General features: G+C 35.8%; 1 protein-coding gene across 1 annotated transcript; it reads right to left on the bottom strand.

Annotated features, from left to right (window-relative positions):
* Positions 1–233: 233 nt before the first annotated feature.
* Positions 234–24,660, bottom strand: itih3b.1 (inter-alpha-trypsin inhibitor heavy chain 3b, tandem duplicate 1). Its single transcript, NM_001033104.1, is given in 23 exon segments — positions 234–960; positions 3,745–3,829; positions 5,904–6,052; positions 7,465–7,642; positions 7,739–7,840; positions 7,925–7,987; positions 8,343–8,396; positions 8,488–8,529; positions 8,617–8,658; positions 11,753–11,806; positions 12,061–12,227; positions 12,304–12,431; positions 15,560–15,739; positions 17,859–18,040; positions 18,913–19,023; positions 19,263–19,431; positions 19,555–19,671; positions 21,638–21,766; positions 21,841–21,951; positions 22,040–22,202; positions 23,316–23,420; positions 24,009–24,169; positions 24,571–24,660. Coding segments are annotated over 23 exon segments (2,679 nt in total). The 5' UTR covers positions 24,643–24,660; the 3' UTR covers positions 234–845.
* Between the last annotated feature and the right edge of the window lie 651 nt (positions 24,661–25,311).

Genomic DNA, 25,311 nt, shown 5'->3' with positions numbered 1-25,311 from the left:
CCACGAGAGCATTGCGGAGACTCATCTGTCACTGGGGTCTCTTGCTCTCCACTCCTCCATGACAAAATAAAGCAGATAGGACTAGAAGAAAAAATATCATAGGAAATACTGTGAACATTTCTTTGCTCCAATAAATTTCACTTAAGAAATTTTTGAAAAAGAAAAAACATTTCAACTTACATTCGACTTCAACTGTGAATCATCTAAATAATTTGAAAACGCTCTGCATTAGATGTTTGGTGCTAAGCTTTTATTTTCAGACAGAACCACAAAACATGCATATTTTTAAAAATCATATCAGCAGCACCAATTAAAATGTTACTTTGTGTATACATGACTACTTTTATAGGTAATGCTAATTGCTGTATTATCACATTTGCAAGATTAAGCCCAGTTACATATGTTTGGGCAATGAAAACATTCATAAACATTCAAAGATACAGTCTGACAGATACAATTAAAAAGCAACACTTGATTCCTGCATCCCACTCTGTAAAAATGCTGGGTTTCCACAATTTCTTTATGTTTTCCCAACATAAATCGATTACCATAACTAGCAAATTTAAGTGGATTGAACATAAAACAATGACCCCCAAAACTTTTAATAATTGTGTTGAATCAGCCCTTTTTAAATGAGTAGTTTGAACGACCAGCAAAAACATTTAAAGCAAAAAAATTATAGGCAATGTTAGATTTTATATCATATTAATGTGATATTTTTCACATTATTAAGGCATGCTGCAGATTTCACAGCTTTTTAAACATTAACAGTGACCATAATACAGACTAGATACTAGGTCAGATGATAATTCTTGATACGAATGATGTAGTAAGTTGTGCTGAATCTACGGCTGAGTGATGGCAAAATCAGAGATCGTCTTCTGTGTGACAGCTTCAAACGGGACAAGCCAACATCCAATGACAGGAGCAGCAGGAAGCCTGTAGTCCTTCATTGTCACCCTAAAATAAACAGAGGACACCTACTTTAAATATATTATATAAGAAATTCATGCAAAAATGGCGGTTTATGGAAGTTCCTCTTTATGTCCACTGTAATTTGAAGGTTTAAATAACTGAGCACCAAATTTCTGAAGAATTGTGCTAGGTTAAAGTCATGTAAAAAAAATTTAAAATTGAAAATAAATATATTTTTAATAAAAATCAACTTAGACTTGGTGATTATAAGAGATTTCAGTAACACTTTCTATGGAGACTTTATTTGTAATGCATTAAGGGTATTCCTACTTCATTATAATGTATGCATAATACCATAGTATAATGTTTTGTGTCATTTCACGAATAATCATAACAACAGTATAGTAATACCAAGCATACTTTTGGCCACTTAAGTTATAATACACTCTCAGAAAAGGGGTATAATGTTATAACAAAGAAGGTACAAACCCTTGTCATTGGGGCAGAGCCTTTTTTGTACCTTAAGACAAAGAAACACATTTGTACTATTGTAGTTTGTACTTTTAGGGACTTGATTTGTACCATGGGAAACCAAAATGTACCTTTAGTTTTTAAAACCTGCATATACAATATTGTACCTTCATGAAATGTACAAATGTGATTCATTGAGGTACCACCACAGGACAAGACACTTTGTACTTTAAACAATGTCAAATGTGTTCCTTCAAGAACTATTTAAAGGTATTTTGCTATACCCAACATGTGTCAATTTATTTTCAGTAAATATAAAACATCAAATATATATATTATTTTTTTTGTAAATTTCTTTTTGTGTAAATGCACCTTTTCCATTTACAATAAAGAATAAAAAATACTTTAGCATTAATCAAAATATATATATTTTGCTCAACATTTCACAACACTTTTCACAAAAATGTTACAGAAACACATACTCCCATTCACAATAGTTTTTCTACTTAAAGTTAATTTTAATCAACCAGTGATTTTATTTATTTATTTATTTATTTATTTATTTATTTATTTATTTATTTATTTTTGATAGCAAATGACACAGGCTTCTCCCAAAAGACAACAAGACAATGTACAAGATGCATCATTGTGAGAAAAATAATCTAATAATCACTCTAATTTTCACACAACACCTTTCTAATCACTTAAAAGTTCATTTAATTTACTTGATTTTAAAATAGAAATAGAAACATGAACACTTTGCATATGCAGGACTTTTGCCAGCTTACGTGCGTAATGGAAAACAAAAGCCAAAAGGTGTAAATAATAATAATGAAAATGTATTTATCAGAACATGCTTACCAAATGTTTATTAAAAATGCCTTAAATGTTTAGTTTACAATACCTATAGTTTGGTTTTATCAGTTGTTTTGTTTTATGGAACTTAATAATTAATGTTTATGAGTTTCTTTAAACATTTGCTTTTAAATGATGCTTCATGTTTTAATATGGAAATTATTCATAAATTCACTTTGCCTCTTCAGAAATATTTATTTTCATAGATATTGTAATAAAGGAGTTGTCCATCACTTTTGTACCTTTTTATGATAATAATTGTGTATCTTCATTTCAATTGTACTATTAAAGGTACAGAACGTCTGATAAGAGGTCTTTTCTGTACCATATAACTTTTTGACAAAGGTACCAAACTGTTTCTTAACATAAGGAACATTATTTATAAACCGTATACCTTTTTTTCTGAGAGTGTAGACTAAATATCCCATTGTTTTATGTCTAATATTTGTTTCTTTAAGACGCTATTGTGCTGCTGTACATTTTAATATTCATCTTATGCTTTGATAATTTACTAGAAATAAAGGGGGAAAGTGGTCTTTTAAACATTTAGAGAGCTTTATGATGTGCTATTAAATCTTTAGTATGGGGACCAATTCTCACTTATGCTTAATCAACTCAAGCTTAGAAAACGTAGCCCCGTGGATGTTTCTGGAGACAGCGATTTACGTGGCCGGAGGGACGTATGGCTGCATTTCGTTTTTTCAAGCGAACACTACAGTATGGGGCAGTGTGACACCGCTCCTCTTCGCGCTCGCCGGCTGACGGCTCACCTCCTCAGTGTGGAGGGCTTTCCCACCGCAACCAGTTTGTCCGGTTAGCTCGTCAGGTTACGTCGGTGAGCGGAGCCCAGGAGGAGCAGGAGCCGGCCACGTTCGGTGACCGGGTTCGAGTCCAGGGAAGAGCAGTTCCAAAAATCAGGTAAGACAAAAAAACAGAATCCAAAAAATAAAGCGAACAAGCATTTATTTTTCTGGACGCCTTTTGTAAATCGTTGCTTGGGTTTAGGGAAGAAGGAGGATGGCGTGAACGGCGCGTGCTCGCGAAGGGTGTTCGAGACACGAAAAAAATCGCGCACAGCAGCCTTTCCTGGATTTGCGAAAACAAAAACTGCACAAATACGTACCTCCCGGGATGTATTTCACAGTCTCCAGAAACGTCCGCGGGGCTACGTTTCCAGAATGAGCCAGGGTTATTAATAGTTAGTAATGTACACTATAAATATGTTTTGCTGCCTTAAATTTTTAAGTTAAATCAAATTACCTTTTAGTCACTTCCATGTACATCAATTAAACTCACTTAAAGCATCAAGGTAAAATGTGCATAACTAGCAAAAATATGTTAAATCATGATTAAGTTATTTAAATAAGCGAAAGTAACATAAAAACAAATGTTGTTATAACCTTTTGACAATTACAGTTTGAATTTTATAAAAATGTTTAATGCCTATAGGCTACTTAATTTTCACCCGATATTTATTTTTGTATTTATTTATTTATTACTTACCAAGATGCCTTCACTACCTGGTCCTTCAGCTTCAGCATTGATGTTTGCAATCCCAGAATCACCTCATATGAAACCTCAGCTTCTCCTTAAAAGTTTATTTACAGACCAGTGTTACTAGTGCAGGTGTAAAATACCCACAATATCATCATTAACAGGCCAACAAAGAGAAGATATAAGGTACAATGACATGACAATAATTTAAAGGTGCAAATTTTTGTTATGTAAAAATTATAGGGGGTTTAAACACAGTTGTGTGGTAATAGTGTGAATATAGTCAGCCTCTAATGGTAAAAAAATAATTCCTTTTTTTATGATCACACTTGATAAAAACAGTCTGCAAAAACACTTTGATTGACATTCTCCCTTTGTTCGTGTCATCACTGGGGGAAAGCCCCACTCATGAGTGATTGATCTCTCCCTCATTAGCATAAACAGACCTGAGTGAGAAGCAGCTATCCACCATTAGAGTTCCACACTGCCTCCTAAAGATAATAATAAGGTAACACTTTACAATAAGTTTCATTAGTTAATGCATTTACTAACATGAACTAATCATGAACAACACATGTACAGCATTTATTGATCATAATTAAACATTTACTAATGCATTATTAACATCCAAGTCCATGCTTGTTAACATTAGTTAATGCACCATGAGTTAACATGAATAAACAATGAACCACTGTATTTACATTAACTAACGTTAACTTACATGAACAAATACAGTAGTCAATGTATTTGTCATTGTTTGTTCATGTTAGTAAATGCATTAATTAACATTAACTAATGAACCTTATTGTAAAGTGTGACCAATAATAAAAACTAAGAGGCATTATAAATTTTAGGATCCACCAATGAACACTGATAGACTGCCTTCTTTTGAGCCACTTCTTTAGACATCTAGTTTCAGTTTTTCACAGAGATAACATTAGTCCTGTTTTTAATCTGCACCTATGATAATGCATAGGCATTTGTTGCTCCACCCACTTTTTAAAATAAGTCTGGGAGCACAATTTAATTTGAGTTTCAAGAAACAGTCACCAAAATGACACAATTATGATCAAAGACTAAAAGGGGAAATTTCAAGGAGTTAGAAAACATTATTTGTGAGCTATTTTGAACTGTATCTTCACAAACACACTCTAGGGACACCAAACGCTTATTTTAAATCTTCTAAAAAAGGGGCATAATAGGTCCTCTTTAAACTAAATATTAAAAACTTTAGTTTTTAGTTTTAACTGATTTCAAAGTGCATGTTTTGAAAACTATGCCATTATCCTTTAAAAGTAAACCACAAAAATGTGATTTTGTGAAAACAGTGACATTGTGTGCATGTGTAGCATGTGTTCAGTCTATAGAAATGAGTAAATACAAACCAAATGCCAGAAAACAGCACCATACTGTATGTGGAAACATGAACAGTTTCTTTACCTTTTTGTCATTTTAACAAAATGACCATACTGTAAATGTACTATATTCCGCCTTGCATGCATAAACATGCACAATACAGCAATTACTTTCATATATCCATGTGATTGGTTATGAGTTTGACACGGTCTTGTTTTTATGCAAACATACAATTAATGGGTTGATACACTACATATACAGTTGAAGTCAAAATTATTTGCCCTCCTGTGAATTTTTGATTTCTTTTTCAAATATTTCCCAAATGATGTTTAACAGAGCAATGAAATTTTCACAGTATCTTCTATAATATTTTTTCTTTTGGAAAAATTCTTTTTATGTTTTATTTTAGCTAGAAAGAAAGCAGTTTTTAATATTTTAAAACCATTTAAGATCAATATTATTTGCCCCCTTAATTTTCTACAGAACAGACCATTGTTATACAATGACTTGCCTAATTACCCTAACTTGATTAGTTAACCTAATTAACCTAGCTTGACCTTTAAATGTCACTTTAAGCTAAATACAAGTATCTTGAAAAATATCTAGTCAAATATTATTTACTGTCATCATGGCAAAGATCAGTCAGTTATTAGAAATGAGTTATTAAAACTATTACGTTTAGAAATGTGTTGAAAAAATCTTCTCTCCGTTAAACAGAAATTGTGGAAAAAAACTATACAGGGGGGTTAATAATTCAGGAGGGCTAATAAAGCTGACTTCTACTGTAAATGCTTGATTAGTGACTCTCTTACCTAAAATGCCAGATGAACTGACATCTTTTGGCTGTTGAAGAACTGCAGGCCAGAGAAAAACACTACCATCTTCTTTATGAAGAAGAATGACAATGCGCATGTTTCCCATCGTAATGTCCATTTCATTACTCCTCAGAACCAGAGATACACTGCGGACAGAGTAAAGACAATTGTTATTATTAGTTATAATAACCACAGTGTTATTTTATAACTATAGCAAAAAAAACAGGAATAATATTGCAATCATTTTCCTAGAAGCCTATTCTACTTTTTTCATAGAATTTGTGGCTGAAAACATGGTTCGTGGCAATTCATAACAAAGAAGTCAATGACTTCTAGCACTTTGAGAGTCAAAAAAGTAGACTTAAAGTTGCCTCTCAGGTGGAGAATCAAGTCACATGCATTTCTCACATGGTGTGAGTTTTTCACGGACTTCAATAGAGTGTAAAATATCTTGATGGTTTTGTGGGTCTCGTCTATCAAATCTGATCTTTAATATGTATTTTATATTGGATTCAAGTCAGGTGATCGGCTGGGCCAATCTACAGCTTGATTTTCTTTCTCTGAAAACATTTGAGAGTTTCCTTGACTGTGTTTTGGATCGTTGTCTTGCTGAAATGTCCACCCTGGTTTCATCTTCATCATCCTGCTAATGTAGATGTTGGACTGAAACCGCTAATATTCACTTACAATGAGTAAGGGCAGCGGGTTGATGAAGAAATACTGAGAGATTTCAGCCGCTGTCTGGGCTTTCACTGCATTTCTACACCTTGTTTTCTTCATGTATTTACATTTACATTTAGTCATTTAGCAGACGCTTTTATCCAAAGCGACTTACAAATGAGGACAAGGAAGCAATTTATACAACTAAGAGCAACAATGAATAAGTGCTATAGGCAAGTTTCAGGTCTGTAAAGTCTAAGAAGGGAAGTATTAGTGGTATTAGTATTTTTTATTTTTTTTTCATGTGTTCAATACTTTTTCCTAGCGTCATTTAATTTTTTTACACATTACTTTTTTGTAATTTGTAAACTAATTCGATTTGTTTTCTTTGCATATATGGATTTCTTTGGTTGTTACCAACCTCAGGGGAAATTTCAAGTCAACAGCACCTTTAGAATTATGTTTTCTGAGGAAAATAGTGACGTGTTCAATACTTATTTTCCCTGCTGTAGTTGTCAGTATTAATTTTGTTTAGCCTGTAAACATTGTTTTTAACTCTCAAAGGTTGCCTGGAACTATTGACATGGATTTTATAAGCAACCAAAGAACTCAGTTTCATCTAAAAGTCATATTTTGTGTTTTACTGAGAAAAAGTCATCAAAATCTTGTCCAATTGTTAGTTCTAAGTGAACTATTCCTTTAAAAAACACAACATTACAGTCCATTGGTGTGATGAAATCTATAATACATACTTTTCACTCTGTGCTAATAGGACTTATAGTAATTAAAATAATTTACTCTTAATAATATTAATAAAAATAAAGAGGGTTGCCAGACAATATATACATGCACAATATATGCAAACAATATATGCATTTGTTCATAGTTGAAATATTACTGTTCTGTCTCATGGTGGGTGAGTTCTTGATCCCAAGAAAACGTCATTGACTCCGACCCATAAGAGTAGTCAATTTTAGTAGCGCTGAGCCGAAGCTGGTGATTTGTTTTGTAAGAAATGTCAATTTGTTTGAAACCTTTCCCTCCCATCGCCTCAAGCTCCCCATTCATATAGAATTCTGAAGCGTAAAGACAAACAGTGTAATTAGAATGTGCATAAAAGAAAATATCACTGTTTATTAAACTAAGCTCTGGTACAATGGTGGATATCTCACCTGTTGGGTCATTCTGTTGAAGTCTGACATTCAGAGCAAAAGGAACGTCATAACAAATAGGCTGAGCATTACCAGAAGATTTCAAGATCCTAATGCTCTTCCCTGCAGGATAGAAAGGAGAGGAAGAAAAGCACAATATGATGTAACCGTACAAAACAATGTATGAAATGAATAAATCCCACGTACATGGAGGAGAGGTTGCCAGAGGTTTCTGAGTTGTTTTTGGTAATTGGTACCACATACCTAATTCTGAGCAAAAAGAAATAAAATCAATAAATGAAATACAATAAATGATATATATTTATTATACAAATATACAGTTGAAGTCAGCATTATTAAAATATTGCTTAAGGAGGCTAATAATATTGACCTTAAAATGTTTTTTTTTATTTTTTTTATTAAAAGCTGCTTGTATTCTAGCCGAAATAAAACAAATAAGCCTTTCTCCAGAAGAAAAAATATTATTGGAAATACTGTGAAAAATTCCTCGCTTTGTTAAACATCATTTGGGAAATATTGGAAAAAGTAAACAAAATTCACAAGATGGCGAATAGTTTTGACTTCAACTGTACATATTGGCAGTTAATATAAAGTAAAGTTGTACCAGCATCAAATAAGTCATGATAATCAGGTGCAAATATTGGAATCTTTCTGAAACCTAGAATAAAAAAACTGATTTAGTACAACACCTGTAATATTTAATTCAATGCTCATTATCATTAATAAACACACAGATTTCTCAAACTGACTATGTTGAATGGGTCTTTGTGAGGTGATTTTGTTTCTGCTACCTATAATGAGACCAAAATTAGACAACTCAGAGTGGAGATTTCAATGTGGCAAATTAAAGCAGCAGAAATGGAAGTGATGTACAGTACCATGGTGATGCCTTGTAGGGGTCTTAAAATAATGCATATTATCTGTAGAAAAGTAAAGGCAGACATTACCATCCAACTAATGAAAACAATGCATTGCTATAGATGAAAAAAGTGCATTTTACAACTCTATTCTGTACTGTAGTTTGTACAATTGAGAAATGTGTTGAGAAAACTGTGTTGTGCACTGCAATGTCGCATTCATTATGAAAATACCATAAAAACAATAATAGAGTGAGACTATTATTATTATGTACTATTTTAAGATATTTAAAATGGATGTTATTGCTGCTTAGACAAAGCTGATTTTTTAGGCATCATTAGGGGGGCTGATGTTGGGGATTTGACGCGGAAATCATGCTCAGTGGGGTGAGTTGTGATGATCACGGAAATCAAATCAGGCTTACACGCGTACACTTACATTTATACACACACTCATACATTGAGTCCAATTTTGTTTACCAAATTCACTTGTACCGCATGTCTTGGTGCTGTGGGGGAAACCGGAGCACCCGGAGGAAACCCACGTGAACACGGGGAGAACATGCAAACTCCATACAGAAATGCAATCTGGTTCAGTCAGGACTCGAAGCAGCAACCTTCTTGCTGTAAGGTGACAGTGCTAACCACTGAACCACCGTGCCATCCCTAAGATTTAAACAATTCTAATATGCTGTTTGGTGACGCAGTGGCGCAGTAGGTAGTGCTGTCACCTCACAGCAAGAAGGTCGCTGGGTCGCTGGTTCGATCCTCGGCTAAGGTGGTGTTTCTGTGTAAAGTTTGCATGTTCTCCCTGCATTCGCGTGGGTTTCCTCTGGGTGCTCTGGTTTCCCCCACAGTCCAAAGGCATGCGGTACCGGTGAATTGGGTAGGCTAAATGTAGTGTATCCGTAGTGTATGAGTGTGTGTGTGTGTGTGTGTGTGTGTGTGTGTGTGTGTGTGTGTGTGTGTGTGTGTGTGTGTGTGTGTGTGTGTGAATGTGTATGTGGATGTTTCCCAGAGATGGGTTGCGGCTGGAAGGGCATCCGCTGCGTAAAAATGTGCTGGATAAGTTGGCGGTTCATTCCGCTGTGGCGACCCCGGATTAATAAAGGGACTAAGCCGACAAGAGAATGCATTAATGAATAAATATGCTGTTTATGAATATGAAGTTTTCATCTAAACTTACCCTTAATGGGTTGCAAAATGACGTGTAAATCATTCATTAATGACCCCCTTTTCTTAAACCTGTGTATTAATTGATAATGAGACACGTTTCTTACTTCTTTCAGTGCTGTAAACAATTGTGCTCCATATTTTTTGTTAATTGTAATATGTTTTGGGCAGCACAGTGGTTAGCACTGTCGCCTCACAGCAAGAAAGTTGCTGCTTTGAGTCCTGGCTAGGCCAGTTGACATTTCCGTGAGGAGTTTGCATGTTCTCCCCGTGTTGGCGTGGGTTTCCTCCGGGTGCTTTGCTTTTCACCACAGTCCAAAGACATGCGCTATAGGTGAACTGAATACATTGGCTGTAGTATATAAATGTGAAAATGAGTGTTTATGGGTGTTTTCCAGCAATGGGTTGCAGCTGAAAGGGCATCTGCTGTGTAAACCTACGCTGGAAAAGCTGGCGGTTAATTCCGCTATGGTGACCTCTGAAATAGAGACTAAGCTGAAGGAAAATGACTGACTGAATGAAATCGAGCGTAGTATGAGTGAGTGTGTGTGTGAATGCGAGAGTGTATGGGTGCTTTCTAGTACTGGGTTGCAGTTGGAAGGATATCAGATGCTTAAAAACATATGCCAGAATAGTTGGCGGTTCATTCCGCTGTGGTAACCCCTGATAAATAAAGGACTATGCAGGAGGAAAATGAATGAATGAATATAGTATGTTTTTCTGGATGCTCTGTTAAAACAGCTGGGTTAAAAATACCCCAATATATAACCCAACTATAGGTTATTACAGCACCTTCCCAACTATGGGTTATTTTATTTTAATTAAATGTTTTTTTTTTTTCATTCTAGCATTACTATTACTACTAGTACTACTATTAATTTTATAATTATGGCTGGATAAATACATAACATACAGCTTTCAAAAATATTGAAAATGCTTAATTTCCATTACATTTTAGTTCCAGACACTTTTGTTAAAATAAATCAAGAATCACAAACAATGAACAACAAAGTGCAGACAGTTATAAACTGTGCAAGCAGAAAATCGTGTGCAGAACATGGAGCTGTGTGCCGTGGAGACATGGAGACTGTCCAGCACCTGCAGCAGCTTCACGCAGTGTCCACAATGTGCAATACATTTAAACCGCTACTTTCAAGAAACGACTAAAAACCCAACTATTTAGTCTCCACTACACTTCCCAATCTGCAATTGCCTCTCTGAATATCACACTAACTGTACCAAAAAAATAAAAAATAAAAAATAAAAACTAATACTACTAATACTTCCCTTCTTAGACTTTACAGACCTGAAACTTGCCTATAGCACTTATTCATTGTTGCTCTTGGTTGTGTAAATTGCTTCCTTGTCCTCATTTGTAAGTCGCTTTGGATAAAAGCGTCTGCTAAATGACTAAATGTAAAATGTAAATGTAAACCACATCTAAACGCTTCTAAAAGATGGTTTTGGATGATGAAACGCATGACACGGAGGTAATCTGTTAAAATATAACAAAATTATTGCGTTATTGCTTAAACTTTATAACGCAAAAGCAACATTACGCGTGCATAATACAGCTGTTTTGTGTCCGTTAAATCAGTTGATTGTTGAAATTCAAATTTTTAACCCAGCTGGTTGAGTTATTATAACTAAATAAAGGTTTAAAATAACCCAACAAAGCACCAAATATATACTTAACTGGTTGAGCTGTTAATAAATAACCTAATAAAGGTTAAAAAAATAACCCAGCAAAGCACCAAATATGTTTAACTCAACCATTGGGTTAAATAAATAACTCAACATTTTTTTAGAGTGTGATGAATGAAAAGTTGATGAATTAATCACATTTGCTCAATTTCTTTTTCAATCTTGTTCATATAAAAATTTGAACGACAGTTTTAAACACTTTAAACTGTTTGTGTTGTTTATAAATAAGCCTTTCGATGAGTGTTTGGAAATACAGGAAAAATACAAATATAGCTTATACCTGGACTGGCTGCTAAATGCACTCTAGTGCTGTCCTTGGACGTTTGTTTCCTTCCTAAACATGAGAAACATTACTCATTAGTAAGATTTCATGGCATAATATTCAATCAAATATAAATTACAGCGCTCTTCCTGAGTTTGGTGTTAATGACCAAATGTCCGCACTCCATAATTTATGAAATAATGCAACGACAAACGTTTTAGCTAAGAGCCAAATTAATGACTGTGTGCATCTTTGCTGGATTGCGTAATATTCATTAGTATCCTGCAATGTTTTTTTGCTTTTTATTTCCATCTAACACAGTTCACCTGATGAATGTCTCTTTTCTTCATTGGGTTTGACCGCAACCTGCACTTCGTCTCCCTGAGGCTTGGTGACCACCATCGATGTAAGTGGTGTGACAAATTTGTACTTGAGAGAAAGATCAAGGGCTTCTTTCTTTGCGTTGTCTTTTTCCTGGCCTTTTAGGAGCATGCTGAGGTAGAAAAGGAAACCATGAAAACTCTGCAATGCTGCAATTTGTGCATGATTGAATATGTACGAATAGTTACGTTTTCGCCAGTAACTGCTTCACTGTGAGAAAGGCCCATAATCTACTAATGTAGTTGCCGTGTTCAAGTCCGTCATTTTTTAAATCGTCTGTGAGTACACTGTCATTATATACCACCTTAGTGCTTTTCTGGAAAGAAAATAAAGGTCAAAAGTTGAAACTTTGATGATTGCTATGCACGCCTTTCTAGCATATCTTAGCACACTGCTAGCACATTCTAGTTGATTGCTAGCATGTTTTATCTCTAGCATGTTTCTAGCATATTTCTTAGTGAAGTTTATTTATAAACTAATTTCGAGAGGATCATGTGCTTATGATTGACCACAGCCGGTCCTGCATTAGCTAATCATGATCCTCCAATCATATGATTCCTAAGTCACTATAAATAGCCACATTCTTCATTCCACAAGTATTTTTATCTAGAAGAAACCCCCCTTCTTTCCCTTTTGTTCCCCCTTTTCATCTGGATTGATTGGCACGGCAGCCCAGTGGTTAGCACTGTTGTCCCACAGCAAGAACACCACTAGCTCTGGTCCTTGCTGAGCCGGTTGGCGTTTCTGTACATAGTTTGCATGTTCTCTCATGTCTGCATAGGTTTCCCCTGTGTTCAGGGGCAAACTTAACCAATAAGCGAGGTAAGCAGCCACTTAGGACCCCAGGGAATTAGGGGGTTCAACCAATACCAAGAAGGCTATAATAATAATATAGTTTTTTTATAAATTTTCTATCATATGTTGTAAAATCTGTCTATAATAGGGATGTAACGGTATTGTAAATACCGTCATACCGCAATATTAATTTTTTTCGATATTACCGTAGTCGCATGACTCGGTAAAACTATAGGTCTTCTAAGATAATTTGCTCAGGCGAATGAAGCGAACGGGAGGTACCGGAAACTACAATTCCCATCAGCCCAGGCTTGGCCATAATCCTTTGCGGTCTGTTGTCGCTACAGATCCAGTAATGCGGAAATGGAGTGTTCTGCTAGAAGCGGGGATGAAAAAGAGTTGGAAAACCCTAAAGCGGGTGTTGTCGCCGCACGCGTACTGAATAGCGGTGTTGTCGCGCGAGTTCTTATCAGCTGTGTTGTAGCGCGTGTTCTGATCAGCTGTGTTGTCGCGTTCGTACTGTAAAGCGGGACGGAGGGTATGTCGCGCCGCGGGGGCACTTTTGATCATTTTGGAAGGGAACTTTCTATCCAAGACTAAAAAGGGCATGTGCACTGCACAGGTTGAGCCCTGTGTGTGCACGTGCCTGCAAGTTGGGGAATAGGACTAATAATCAGTCATGGTGACTGCAGAAACACAGCACACTGTTCAGATTGATGCAGACATGAGACCTCTATCTCACTCATGGTTTTTCCTCTCAAGTGGGGGAAAGACAATGCACAACGTTACCCACTGCTGTCAACCTGGGCCAAGTCATATCTCTCTTGTCCCAGAAACCTTAGTCCCAAATGAGAGGGTTTTTTTTCTGTTGCAGGGGACATTGTAAATGCCCAGAGATACCAGCTTTTACCAGATTATATTTATATGATAATTTTCCTTTAAACCCATCTCTATCTAAGTGAGTGAGTGATTAAATGTTGAATGTGATGAGTTTTCAACAATACTAAATTGAAACTTAATTTTTTTACATGGTTTAATATTTTTTTGTTATTAAAATTGAAGTTCCTGTTTCAACGCTTACAGATAGATGACTAATTTGTATGTCATTGACACTTTTTGCACTTTTTTGGAGTATTTTCATAAGTTTTGTTTTTTCCTGTAAATGATTCAATAAATACCGTACCGTGACATTCATACCGAGGTATTACCGTACCGTGAAATTCTGATACCGTTATATCCCTAGTCTATAACCATTAAGATTTTAATGTCATCAGCGGCCCCAAAGAATAATGAAATGTCCCTCTCATACTGCACATGCTAATATCAAAATCTAATCACAAATATGGCTAATTAACTATACATTGATGGTTGACGAATAGTTTATAGTTTAAATTTGTGAACTAAGCCAAATGGGCACTATAGTCTAGCTCCCAGCATCACTATTATTCCTTCTCAAAGGAAATCACCTTAGCCTTATCAGCCGGGGAGTTTTTGAGATCTACCTGAGCTCAGTCTTCCATCTCGCCCTACGAACGGGAGGGAGCCCTGGGCTTGAGGATTCCTTGAGCTCCTGGCTCTCTCCCGGGACAGCATGCCAAGCAAGCTTATTGTAAATCATCAGCTAAGTGTGAACTCTTGAAGTTCAGTTTAATAAATTTGTAGAGCAATTTTAAAACAGCTAAAGCTGACCAAAAGTGCTGTACATAAACTGCAGAATGAAAAAAAAAAAATAGCAATAATTGCTAATGATGAGAGTGTAGACAATACATATTTGTTTAGAACAAGGCATGTTGTTAAGTCCTGAAACATGCTAATATGATTTAGCATGTTTGAAGGGTGGTTAAAAATTCCTTAAAGCATATTACTACATTACATGCAGGTTTGCAAACATGAATGAACTAACATGAATAACCATGTTACTAGCATTGATTTTAGTATTTTCAGTAGATGATCGTAGCTATTTCCTAAATATTGCTAGCATGTCTTAGCACATTACTAGCATGTTCAACATTTTACTACCACATCATAGTACACTGCTAACATGTTTTATTGCTAGCATGCTTTTTGTATGTTTTGAAACAAGTCATAGAGTAAATGTATGTTATTTGTTCTAAATGTCAGCATGTTTTATAAGCATTAACATTTATTTTGCATGACCACCATATATTACCCTACACTGTTAGCATATTTAACACATGGCTTACAGGAATTACAGTATACTGTATGAGGTTAAAATGGTTTGAAATGTGGAATGGAAGCTTAAATAAGTCTAAATGGCTTCAACATATTAAATTAATTTATATCTTGTCTGTTTAAATTAGTCTGAATGGCATAGAAAAAAATGACTGGAAGCTAATATAAGTCCAATTTTTTAAAAAGCACAATATAAAAGAACCAGAAATTGTACAATAATCAAATAAATAAAAAAAATCCTGTAATTATTTATTGACCCTTTCTAATCGTGAATTTTAACAGAAAATATTTATTTATTTTTTATTCACACGTGCTTTTCGGTAAAAACCTTAACAAAACTATCTTACAACTGAATAACAGCTGGAATAACATGAGGTTGTGTAAATAATTACAGATATTTTTTTTTCTGGACAGACTCAATTCTTTTAAATGTTATTCAACAAGTGGTGAACTTACCGATAATGCAATGACCTCAGTCGTCAAACTTTCCAAACTGTTATCAGTTATATAACCGGCCACCACAATCTCAGATCCATTGTAGTACTGGCTGAAAGTGGTTTGGGTTACTTTGGCCACTCCTTGGTAGTTAAGCTGGACATTGGTCAAAAGTGGAATGGCCACTTCTTCATAAAAGCCCTACAAAAATAAAATGAGTAAAGATATGGATTTATGCAGTAATAGTCAACCCAGGCTCATTCCGATTACGTACCCCTATATACATTTCTGGAGAGCGCAAAATACATTTCAGGAGCTAAATTTTTTTGTTTTTTGTTTTCTCGAATCCTCAATGTATGATTCTTCAGCTCTCAAATTTCTCTTGCAAATGCCATTCGTACCTGCAGATCGTACATAAATCCATGAAAGGCTGCTGTCAACTGACCAACTGTCCAATCCCCCACCCTTCCCCTTCCCTAAACACTATTAGTGTTTTAAAAAGCACAGATTGACCAGCCGACCCACTTCCCTAAACTCAAAGCCCTCGCCTGTTTTTTAACCACAGTTTCAGATTTTACTAAGTTATTTACTTTTTTTATTTTATTTTTTGGCTTCTGCTTTTGTTTTACCTGCTTTCTGAAACTATTCTTCACCGAACTCGAACCCCGTCGTTGCGGTCAACTTTGCTCTGCATCTCAAGTTCGCTGATGTCTGCCTACTGGACAAACTGGTCACATTGGAAAAGCCGTCCATATGCAGGTAAGCGTTAGGCAGGTAAACCATAAAAGAAACGGTGTCATACCGCCTCGTAGAGTTAGTTTTTAAGAAGAAATGCAGCCATACATACTTCTGACTAATTAGCGATCTCCAGAAACTTATATAGGGCTATGTTTTCAGAATGAGCCTGTGTTGGTATTAGTAGTTTTGTTAAGATGTTCAGTACTGCTGGTAACAACAAATAGCAAACTGGACAATGACCAAAGCTGAACTTAAACCCAGATTGGCACTGTAAGTAATATCCATTAATTAACAGTTTAGTATGTAATTAACAGAATAAGTCTTTTATTTATTTTTACAATTTTAAATTGATTTACGGGATCTTGATCTCAGCTCTAACAACTTTTAAACACAGGTTCGTTGTGAATACGTGCCCCTGTTTATAATTCTGGAGAGCGCGAATTATGTAGCCAGAGGTACGTATGGCTGCATTATGTCTTTAAAATGAATGCAACGGGGCAGTATGACACTGCCTGCTTCTGTTCCTTTTCGCGATACCAGCTTAGCGCTGTAACCAGTTTGCCCAGTAGCTTGCCGCACAAGTCAGTGGAGTTGACCAAGACAGCGGGGTTCAAGTCCGGCAAAGAACGGTTTTAGAAAGTAGGTAAAACAAAAGCCCAAAAAATTAAATAAAGAACTAAAAAACAGGGTGAGAAAGTAGTACAAACTACTAACTACTAAAAAAAAAAAGCAGGCAGCTGAGAGGGCTTTTCTTTTTTCTTTTTTTGCATTGCTTTTGAAAACACTGCTGGTTGGGTTTAGAGATGGGGGTGGGTGAGTCAGTCAGTCAGTCAACAGCGGCCTCTGGTTGATTTATGCGAGAAGACCAGGCACGAATGGCATTCGAGAGAGAAATTGAAGATCTGATAAAGCATACACAGCACCCTCTGGTGGATTCGCAAAAACAAAAACTGCAACAACAACAAAAAACGTACATTCTGAGAAGTTTTTCATGCTCTCCAGAAATGTAGACGGAGGTACAGTATGTATCCATAATGAGCCTGGGTTGCAACTTTTGATATTAAAAATATAACTTTACAATTTAACAAAGTTACTTTTCTTGATATTTTCAATAGTTTGAAACAACAAAGATTATAATAAATAACAAAGTGCACAGAAATAAAACAGTAGAATAGCAAAAAGTACTAGAGTTCATTAGAGTTTTTATACCATATCTTATCTGACCAATACAGGTGTAACCCCCACCAGTCCTACATCACCCAATCCGCTCCCAGCTTGGATCAAACCGGCGACCTTCCGCATAGGAGTCAGTTGCTCTACCAAGGAGGCTAATGACCTCTAGCATCTGTCGCTAGAGCACCTTTAGAGGTCAGAGAAGTGAGGTTTACCTGCACAGCACTAAATAGCTGGCTTCCGTTACACTGACATTATATTGTTTCAAACTACTAAATATATCATAAATAAAAGTCAATTTGTAAACTTTTCAACATTAAAAGTTGCTGGAGCAGAGACCATTTTTTATAAAGCAATTCAAATGTGTAAACTACATTAAAATAACAGTGTTTCTTTGTTTATATCTGACCTGCAGTTGAAGATCCGCATCAGAATCCTCATAAATTCTGCGAGCAGCGCCGTTATTTTCCAATGACATCTTTTCCAGAAACTCAAAGCGGACATTAAACCCGAAACCCAAACAGTACAGAGGATATTTTCCACCGATGGCCGTTTTCACATTTTGCTGAATCGTCACTGGGTTGGTCACACCTTTTTGCACAGATAAATAAATTACAATTAATAGTTTTTATGCATAATTATAATAAAAAAAAGAAACTGCTTAATTTATAATATTTAATGTAGTTGGTCATCCTGCACACATTTTGGTGTCTGTGTTAAATTAAATGTACAAAAGTGATTATATATATACATAGAAAGCATAACTTTTTTGAAAGAAATGTTGAAATATGGGTGTAATAATTGTCATTCAGATATACAGTATTTATGTTTAAATGAACATAAACGATGTTAATTCTGACTTGTACTTATAAAAATATATAAAATAATAAATTATTTTATTCCATTACATTATATCTTAAATCATTATAAACAATTTACTGACAAATAGGTAAAATCCAGTGTTTTAGATGCCAGCATCAAAGTATAAAGGTTGTAAAATGGTAATTAAAGATTGTTTTGTGTCTAAACTATAATCCTTAAATCACATCAAAATTATTCTTCATGTAAACAAATCTGAAAGGAGTATTTTGGTATACAAATTATTGGGTAAGTATGATCTTATTCTGCAGCCCTAATCCAAAACCTAAACCCAACTTCTACCTTACTATTACTAAATATCCAAATGAGTAGTTTATTAAGCTAGCAGTGTTAGTTAATGGTTTGTCAATACTTTGAATTGTGACCTAAACTAAAGTGTTAGCAATTATTGCTACACCTTATGACATTTTAGAGGTTGTCTGTCTATTGTAAATCACAGTAGAAGTGTATAATAGATGGAGTTTTCCAAATGTTTTTGTTGTATTGCATTCGTTTTGTTTGCATCCATGTTCAAAACGCAGCCCTAACCTGAACCCTAATCTGTATACAAGAGTGCCTATATAAATGAATCAGTTATTTTGTGCCTGAAGTGGGGTCTCCATCTGTCAACAGGATCAGGATGGACGCGGATCCCTCTTGTCTGAATTGGTTGATCATGTTTACAGCATTTAGCACAGCACCATTTATGTCTGTAGCTGAAATGGAAGAAAATGTGTGAAATTATTATCATTTCATTCAATTGGGGTGGAATTCTAACATGCCAATGATTGTTTTCATTCACTTTAGAGGCAAAAATAATAAAACCACTGAAATAATGTTCTCTGAATTGTCTCAGTTGGTCTATTGTTTTCTCCTTTAAAGGCATTTTCTCCAAACATTTCCATTTATTAATCTAGGACACTTCTGTTCAATTAGCTGATGGTGATATCTTTACCTCCTCCACTCCTAATTTGCTTCACAAATGTCTTTGCTTCTTCCACATTTTCTGCAGTCGCTTTCAGTAGTTCTGGTTTCCAGGCTTGAATGTGACTGCTGAACGTGATCAACCCGAAGTAGTCATCTTTAGCAAGGTCACTCAAAATCCTCAGCATTGCCATTCGAGTCTAAAATTTGGGGCTCATATTAGCTACAGGAAATCCATTAGTGTACTGTATGCCAAAAATAAATGTAGTTTGTATGATTCAGCAAGTAAAACACATTGAGAAATAAAGGAAATGGAAATTTACCTGCTCTATTTTATTGCCTTGCATAGAACCACTTTGATCAATAATAAATACCACGTTTTTGGGAATTCGTTGAACATCTGTAGGTGCGAAGTAGTGGACAAAGTAGCCATTTGCTACCTGAAAAAGAAAACATAACATGGGACTTTTTGGAGAATTTGTATATTCACAGAATGTGTTTAACACCTGGCAGGTTGGTTTATTCATTCATTCATTTTTTTTTTCCAGCCTAGTCCCTTTATTCACCAGGGGTCGCCACAGCAGAATAAACTGCCAACTTATCCGGCATATGTTTTACGCAGCGGATGCTCTTCCAGCTGCAACCCAACACTGGTTAACACCCCGACACTCTTGCATTCACACACATACACTACTGTCAATTTACCTCATTTAATTCACCTGTACCACATGTCTTTGGACTGTGGGGGAATCCGGAGCACCCAACAGAGGGAGAACATGCAAACGCCACACAGAAATGCCAACTGACCCAGCCGGGGCTCAAACCAGTGGCAATCATGCTACCCTCTGCGCCACCATGACACCCCAGGTTAGTTTATTTAAAACAAGCTATGTTAGTTTAAATAATTTGAATAAATGTGAACGCATTGAACATTGAGGAACAAGACCTATGAAAATAGTTCATTTCTTCATAGTTGTGATGTTGCTAAATTTGGTGCTGTTTCCTTGTGAGTTTTTGTTTTAAAACAGGGGGGGAGGTACGTATTTGTGCAGTTTTTGTTTTCGCGAATCCTGTTCAAGGGCTGTTCTCGCGTAAAGCCGACGGAGGATGCTGTCGAGCGACCGTCTGTCCGACTGACTGACTGAATGACTGAACGATTGACTGGAAGGCCAGCCAATCGGCCGACCCACCCTCCTCCTCCTCCTTTCCTAAACCCAAGCAACGATTTACAAAAGCCATCAAGAAAAAGAAAAGCCCTTGTCTGATTTTGACCACGTTTTCGGATTTCACCGCATTCTCACCCTGTTATGAACTTGTTCGCTTCATTTTTTGGGTTCTGTTTTTGTCTTACCTAATTTCTGGAACTGCTCTTCCCCGGACTCAAATCCAGTCATTGCCACCGTCGTGGCCGGCTCCCCTCCAGGTCTTCACTCCACCGACTTAACACGACGAGCTAACCGGACAAACTGGTTGTGGCGGGAAAGCCCTCCACACGGAGGTGAGCCGTCAGCTGGCGAGCGCGAAAAGAAGTGGCATCACACCGCCCCGTAGCATTCGCTTGGAAAAATTAAATGCAGCCATACGTACCTCCGGCCACGTAAATTGCGGTCTTCAGAAACGTCCACAGGGCTACGTTTTCAGAATGAGCCTGGGTTGGATTTAATGACCACAGAGAGTCAGGACCTCAATTCAACGTCTTATCCGAAAGACAGCACCCTCTGACAATATAGTGTCTCCTTTACTTTACGGGGGCATTAGGACTCATACAGAACGCAGATTGAGTGCCCACTGCTGGCCTCATTAACACCCCTAGTTTTTTTTACATGTGGTCTCCCATCCAGGTACTGACCAGGCTCAGCCCTGCTTAGCTTCAGTAAGTAACCAGTCTTGGGATGCAGGGTGATATGGCTAGGCATATTTGAAGATCTAAGCCATGACTAAACATATTACCCTGTTTTCAGAAACTTAAGGCTAATCTGCATCTTAGGTAAAAAAAAAATTGCAGAAACATAAATAAATTTCATTACATACAGTACCAGTAGTGTGGTTTTCTAGATCGTTTTTATAAAAGCTGCTTAATTACAAAATTTGGTGAAGACCTGGTTTAAACTAAGCCCTATTTGGGAAACTGGACAATTATTTAGTTTTTTTTTTTGGTCCAAACTACAACAAACCAAGAAAATTGAACAACTAGTCTGAACAAACGCTTTCTAAAAAATGAGTGTTAGTGTAAATCCTGCTGTAATCTTAAACACATTTTTTTTGTTTTTTGGTCCAGACTAAAACAAACCAAGAAAAATTTAACAAATAGTCTGAACAAATGCTTTCTGAAAATGATTGTTAGTGTAAATATTGTTGTAGTCACATTTTTCTGGATCTCAGATTGAATTTAAATGCACTACATACCTTGAAATCTCCACTTTGTTTTACTCTTTCAACATCATACATAATGACCAGGTTGCCATTGAGACCATTTTTAGTACAGTCGTCACAATCCTTTTGCTGGTCACGAGTGGGGTAGAACTTCACCCATGCCTAAAACAACAGCAAATTTCAGCCAAGCAAACTTTTTGTTTTTTTATTTATGTATATCATTTTTATTTCTTTACATCTTCCTGTGCTCTGGTGGTAGTGACTGCATTCGCCAGATCCTTAGTGTTCAGACCACCTTTGACCTCCAAGAGTGAAATTCCAGCGCTCTCATGAATGTGTATGTCAATCTAACCCACATGAAAGACACAAATTTTACTTTTCCAAGTCTTTTTTTCTGAATTCTCAACATAAACTCATATTTGTATGGTTTCTCACCTTAAAGTCCGCCACCGGCTGCATTGGTTGGGCGTTGATGAGCAGCTCATATTTGCCAAGACGGCGCTTTAAAAGTTCCTCGTAGGTCAACTCAAAGGTTACTTTACTGTTTGCAGCCACTGTCACTGATGTTTTAAATTCCTCTAAAGTCCGTCCAACAGCACTGCAAACAGAGCCCATTTCATTGATCTTGATTACTTTTATTATATATTAAAGAAACTCATGATATTTTCATTTTATTATATTTTACAGACAAGCTGCATGATATTGGTAAAATCTGACATTGAAATATTTTGTTTTACTGTGATATGAATATAATTCCTTACATTTATATAGCGCTTTTTTGGCCACTCAAAGTGCTTGACACAATGGGGGGGAATCCCCTCATCCACCAACAGTGTGCAGCATCCACCTGGTTGTTGCTAGAGCGGATACGTTTGCGGCCGGAAGTTAACGCGAATTATTTCTATTATTTATTAAATTTCTCATTTGTTGTATTTTATTAACGTCTACCCCCACCCCAACCCTAAACCCAACCGTCACAGTAATGTAAAAACTGTAGTTGTACCGAGTATTAGTTATGTTATCTATTAAATTACCCAATAAAATGTATTTTTTAACGCCTACCCCCACCCCAACCCCAAACCCAACCCTCATAGTACTGTAAAAATATTAATTATTGTTATACAGTGTCATAAAAAATGCTGCTTTACTAATGTGCATATCGCACTTCCGGCCGGCCGCATATCCGATCTAGACTTTACCCATCCACCTGGATGACGCGACGGCAGCCATTTTGCGCCAGACCGCACACCACACACCAGCTGATTGGTGGAGAGGAGACAGAGTGATGGACAGAGGCTAGTGGGTAAATTTGGTCAGGATGCAGGGGTGAAACCCCTACTCTTTTTCAAAGGACATCCTGGGATTTTTAACGACCACAGAGAGTCAGGATCTTGGTGTAACGTCTAATCCGAAAGACGGCGCTCACTGAGCAGTATAGAGTCCCTGTCACTGTACTAAGGCATTAAGACCAAAGTATTTCTCACTATTTAAAGGGATAACTCCACATTCATTTTTTTATTTGAAGTCATTCAGTGGGAATCAAGCATTAATTAAGGGGGGGAATACCCTGAAAACCCCACTGTAATTCGCACCCTGCATGTTTGTAATCAGTTCATGCCTAAGAATCAAACCTATGAACATGGAATTGATAATAACAAAACATTTAACAATAGCATTTATCAAAATGCTACTGTTTTAAAATTACAAGCACCTGACCAATCCAGCACTTTCTCCTCGAGATACGGCTTGACTGTATTCCTGCTGAGCTTCCTCTTTTTCCTTCACAATTGCATCATATGTCTTCCCATCGATGGTCCTAAGCAAAAATAAGATTTATTAGCATTTAAAAGCAGGAAATATTATTTTAAGACAGAACTAGAAAGGTGCTGATATTCAATAATAGAATTTATTATAATGATGAACATGAGCAATATTATCGCGGCCACTTCAAAATACTGTGAATACATTTATGAATGAATTTTTAACTAACAAACTTAATTAAGGGTAATTAAAGGGACTAAGCCAAAGAAAAATGAATGAAACCAGTATTGGCTATTGCTTACTGTAAAGTGTGACTTACTGTACTTTTTAAACCTTTTGCAGTGCAATTTTTTAAACATTTGTTTACTCTGAACATCTATATATACGTGAAGCAACAAACAAAAATGTTTTTATTGATATTATACCCTTATAGCTCTATATAGTGATAAAAGCTTAAAATTTAAGTGTCATACTGTCATAAGAATATAGTCACATTATAGCTATTAATCAATGTTCTATATTTGTTAATAGTTTCATTCATATTAGATACATAAGTTTGGCTGTTTACAGGTGAGTAGAAAGTTTGGTATCACTACTGGGTGAATGTTTTAACAGTTTATACATTAATTGTACATTTACTTACATTCTGAACTGACTAATGAAGGCATTCTTGGGTATTTGGACTTCAAAATTGACCTCTTGAGACTTATTCAAAACATTTGCCACACGACTTGTGATGACTGTGGTTGCGTAGCGGCCGGTGACTGTACAGTTGATGTGGAAGCTGTAAATGTCTATTTTTTTCTGCATTAAAGTGAACAAATATCAGTGCTCATTATGCAATAACAGCAAGAACCCAAGTTAAGCATATTGACATCAGAACACAAAAACAATCCCACTTATGTGGACTTTCTCCTCAAACATGATCTGTTATTTACACATGTTGAGTCTGCATTTGTCATTATTTACCAAGTCAATACTTACTGTAGATCTTTTAAGTAATAATAACGAATGGTTAAATTCATTCTAAACTCTTTACAAAAATATCCAATATCCAATATTGATTTCTTTTAGTCCATATTCTGTTTACCTTTCACAATTAACTTCTATTTAATCTACAAAATTTGAGAAAACAGCTTGTAGAGTTATGTAAATTAGTAGCCTATATTTCCAAATAATATATATTTTTTCTTAATTGATTTTACCTTTTCTGCAGCCAAGTTGACACAGGTGAACAGAAGGCCAAATAAAGTTAGTCTCAGCGCAGCTTTGTCCATGGTGACCTGAAATGAAATGGCAAAGTAATACTAAACACTGGCATTCTAGCAAGCGCAATGAAGCTATTGGTTATGAAAAACAAGGCACAGACACTTCCCCCTTAAAATGCCCTTATATGGCAGATATTAAAACATACAAACGTGAAAGAAATTCTGAAGAAATGGACAACATTCTTTAAATATTAATAATAATAATAATAATGAATTTAATATTAAACAGACAATTTTGTAATAAATATGAAATGGAAACAAATTATAAATATAGGGGCTTTTATTATGCTTTGTCTGAGGAACACTGCGGCGGCCATTAACGGTTGGTCGAATAATAACAGAAGGTAAATGGGACTATTTAATTATTTTGCCTAAACTTTTGTGGCTGATACGTACATTTCACACTTTAAAAAGTAATATAAGCTTAAAAATGGATTTTGTGAGTTTTAAAGTTAAATGAAGTAAAATCCTGTCACGGTAATGTTATTTGTATTCATTTCTCTCTAACGTTATGGAAATCGATGAAACGTTAAAAAACATATTGTATAATAACATACGCATTGTAATGTTGCTGCAATTCAGTGGACGTTCTCACGAAAAATCTGAGGAAATTATTATTTGTAACGCACTAAGGTAAGTTAATAAAAAAAAACACAATCTATTGAGATGGATAAAATA

Source organism: Danio rerio, chromosome 11 (genome assembly GCF_052040795.2).
Source record: "Danio rerio strain M-AB ecotype USA chromosome 11, GRCz13ab, whole genome shotgun sequence".
NCBI classification, from domain to species: Eukaryota; Metazoa; Chordata; class Actinopteri; order Cypriniformes; family Danionidae; genus Danio; species Danio rerio.
This window is presented reverse-complemented; position numbering and strand designations above follow the sequence as displayed.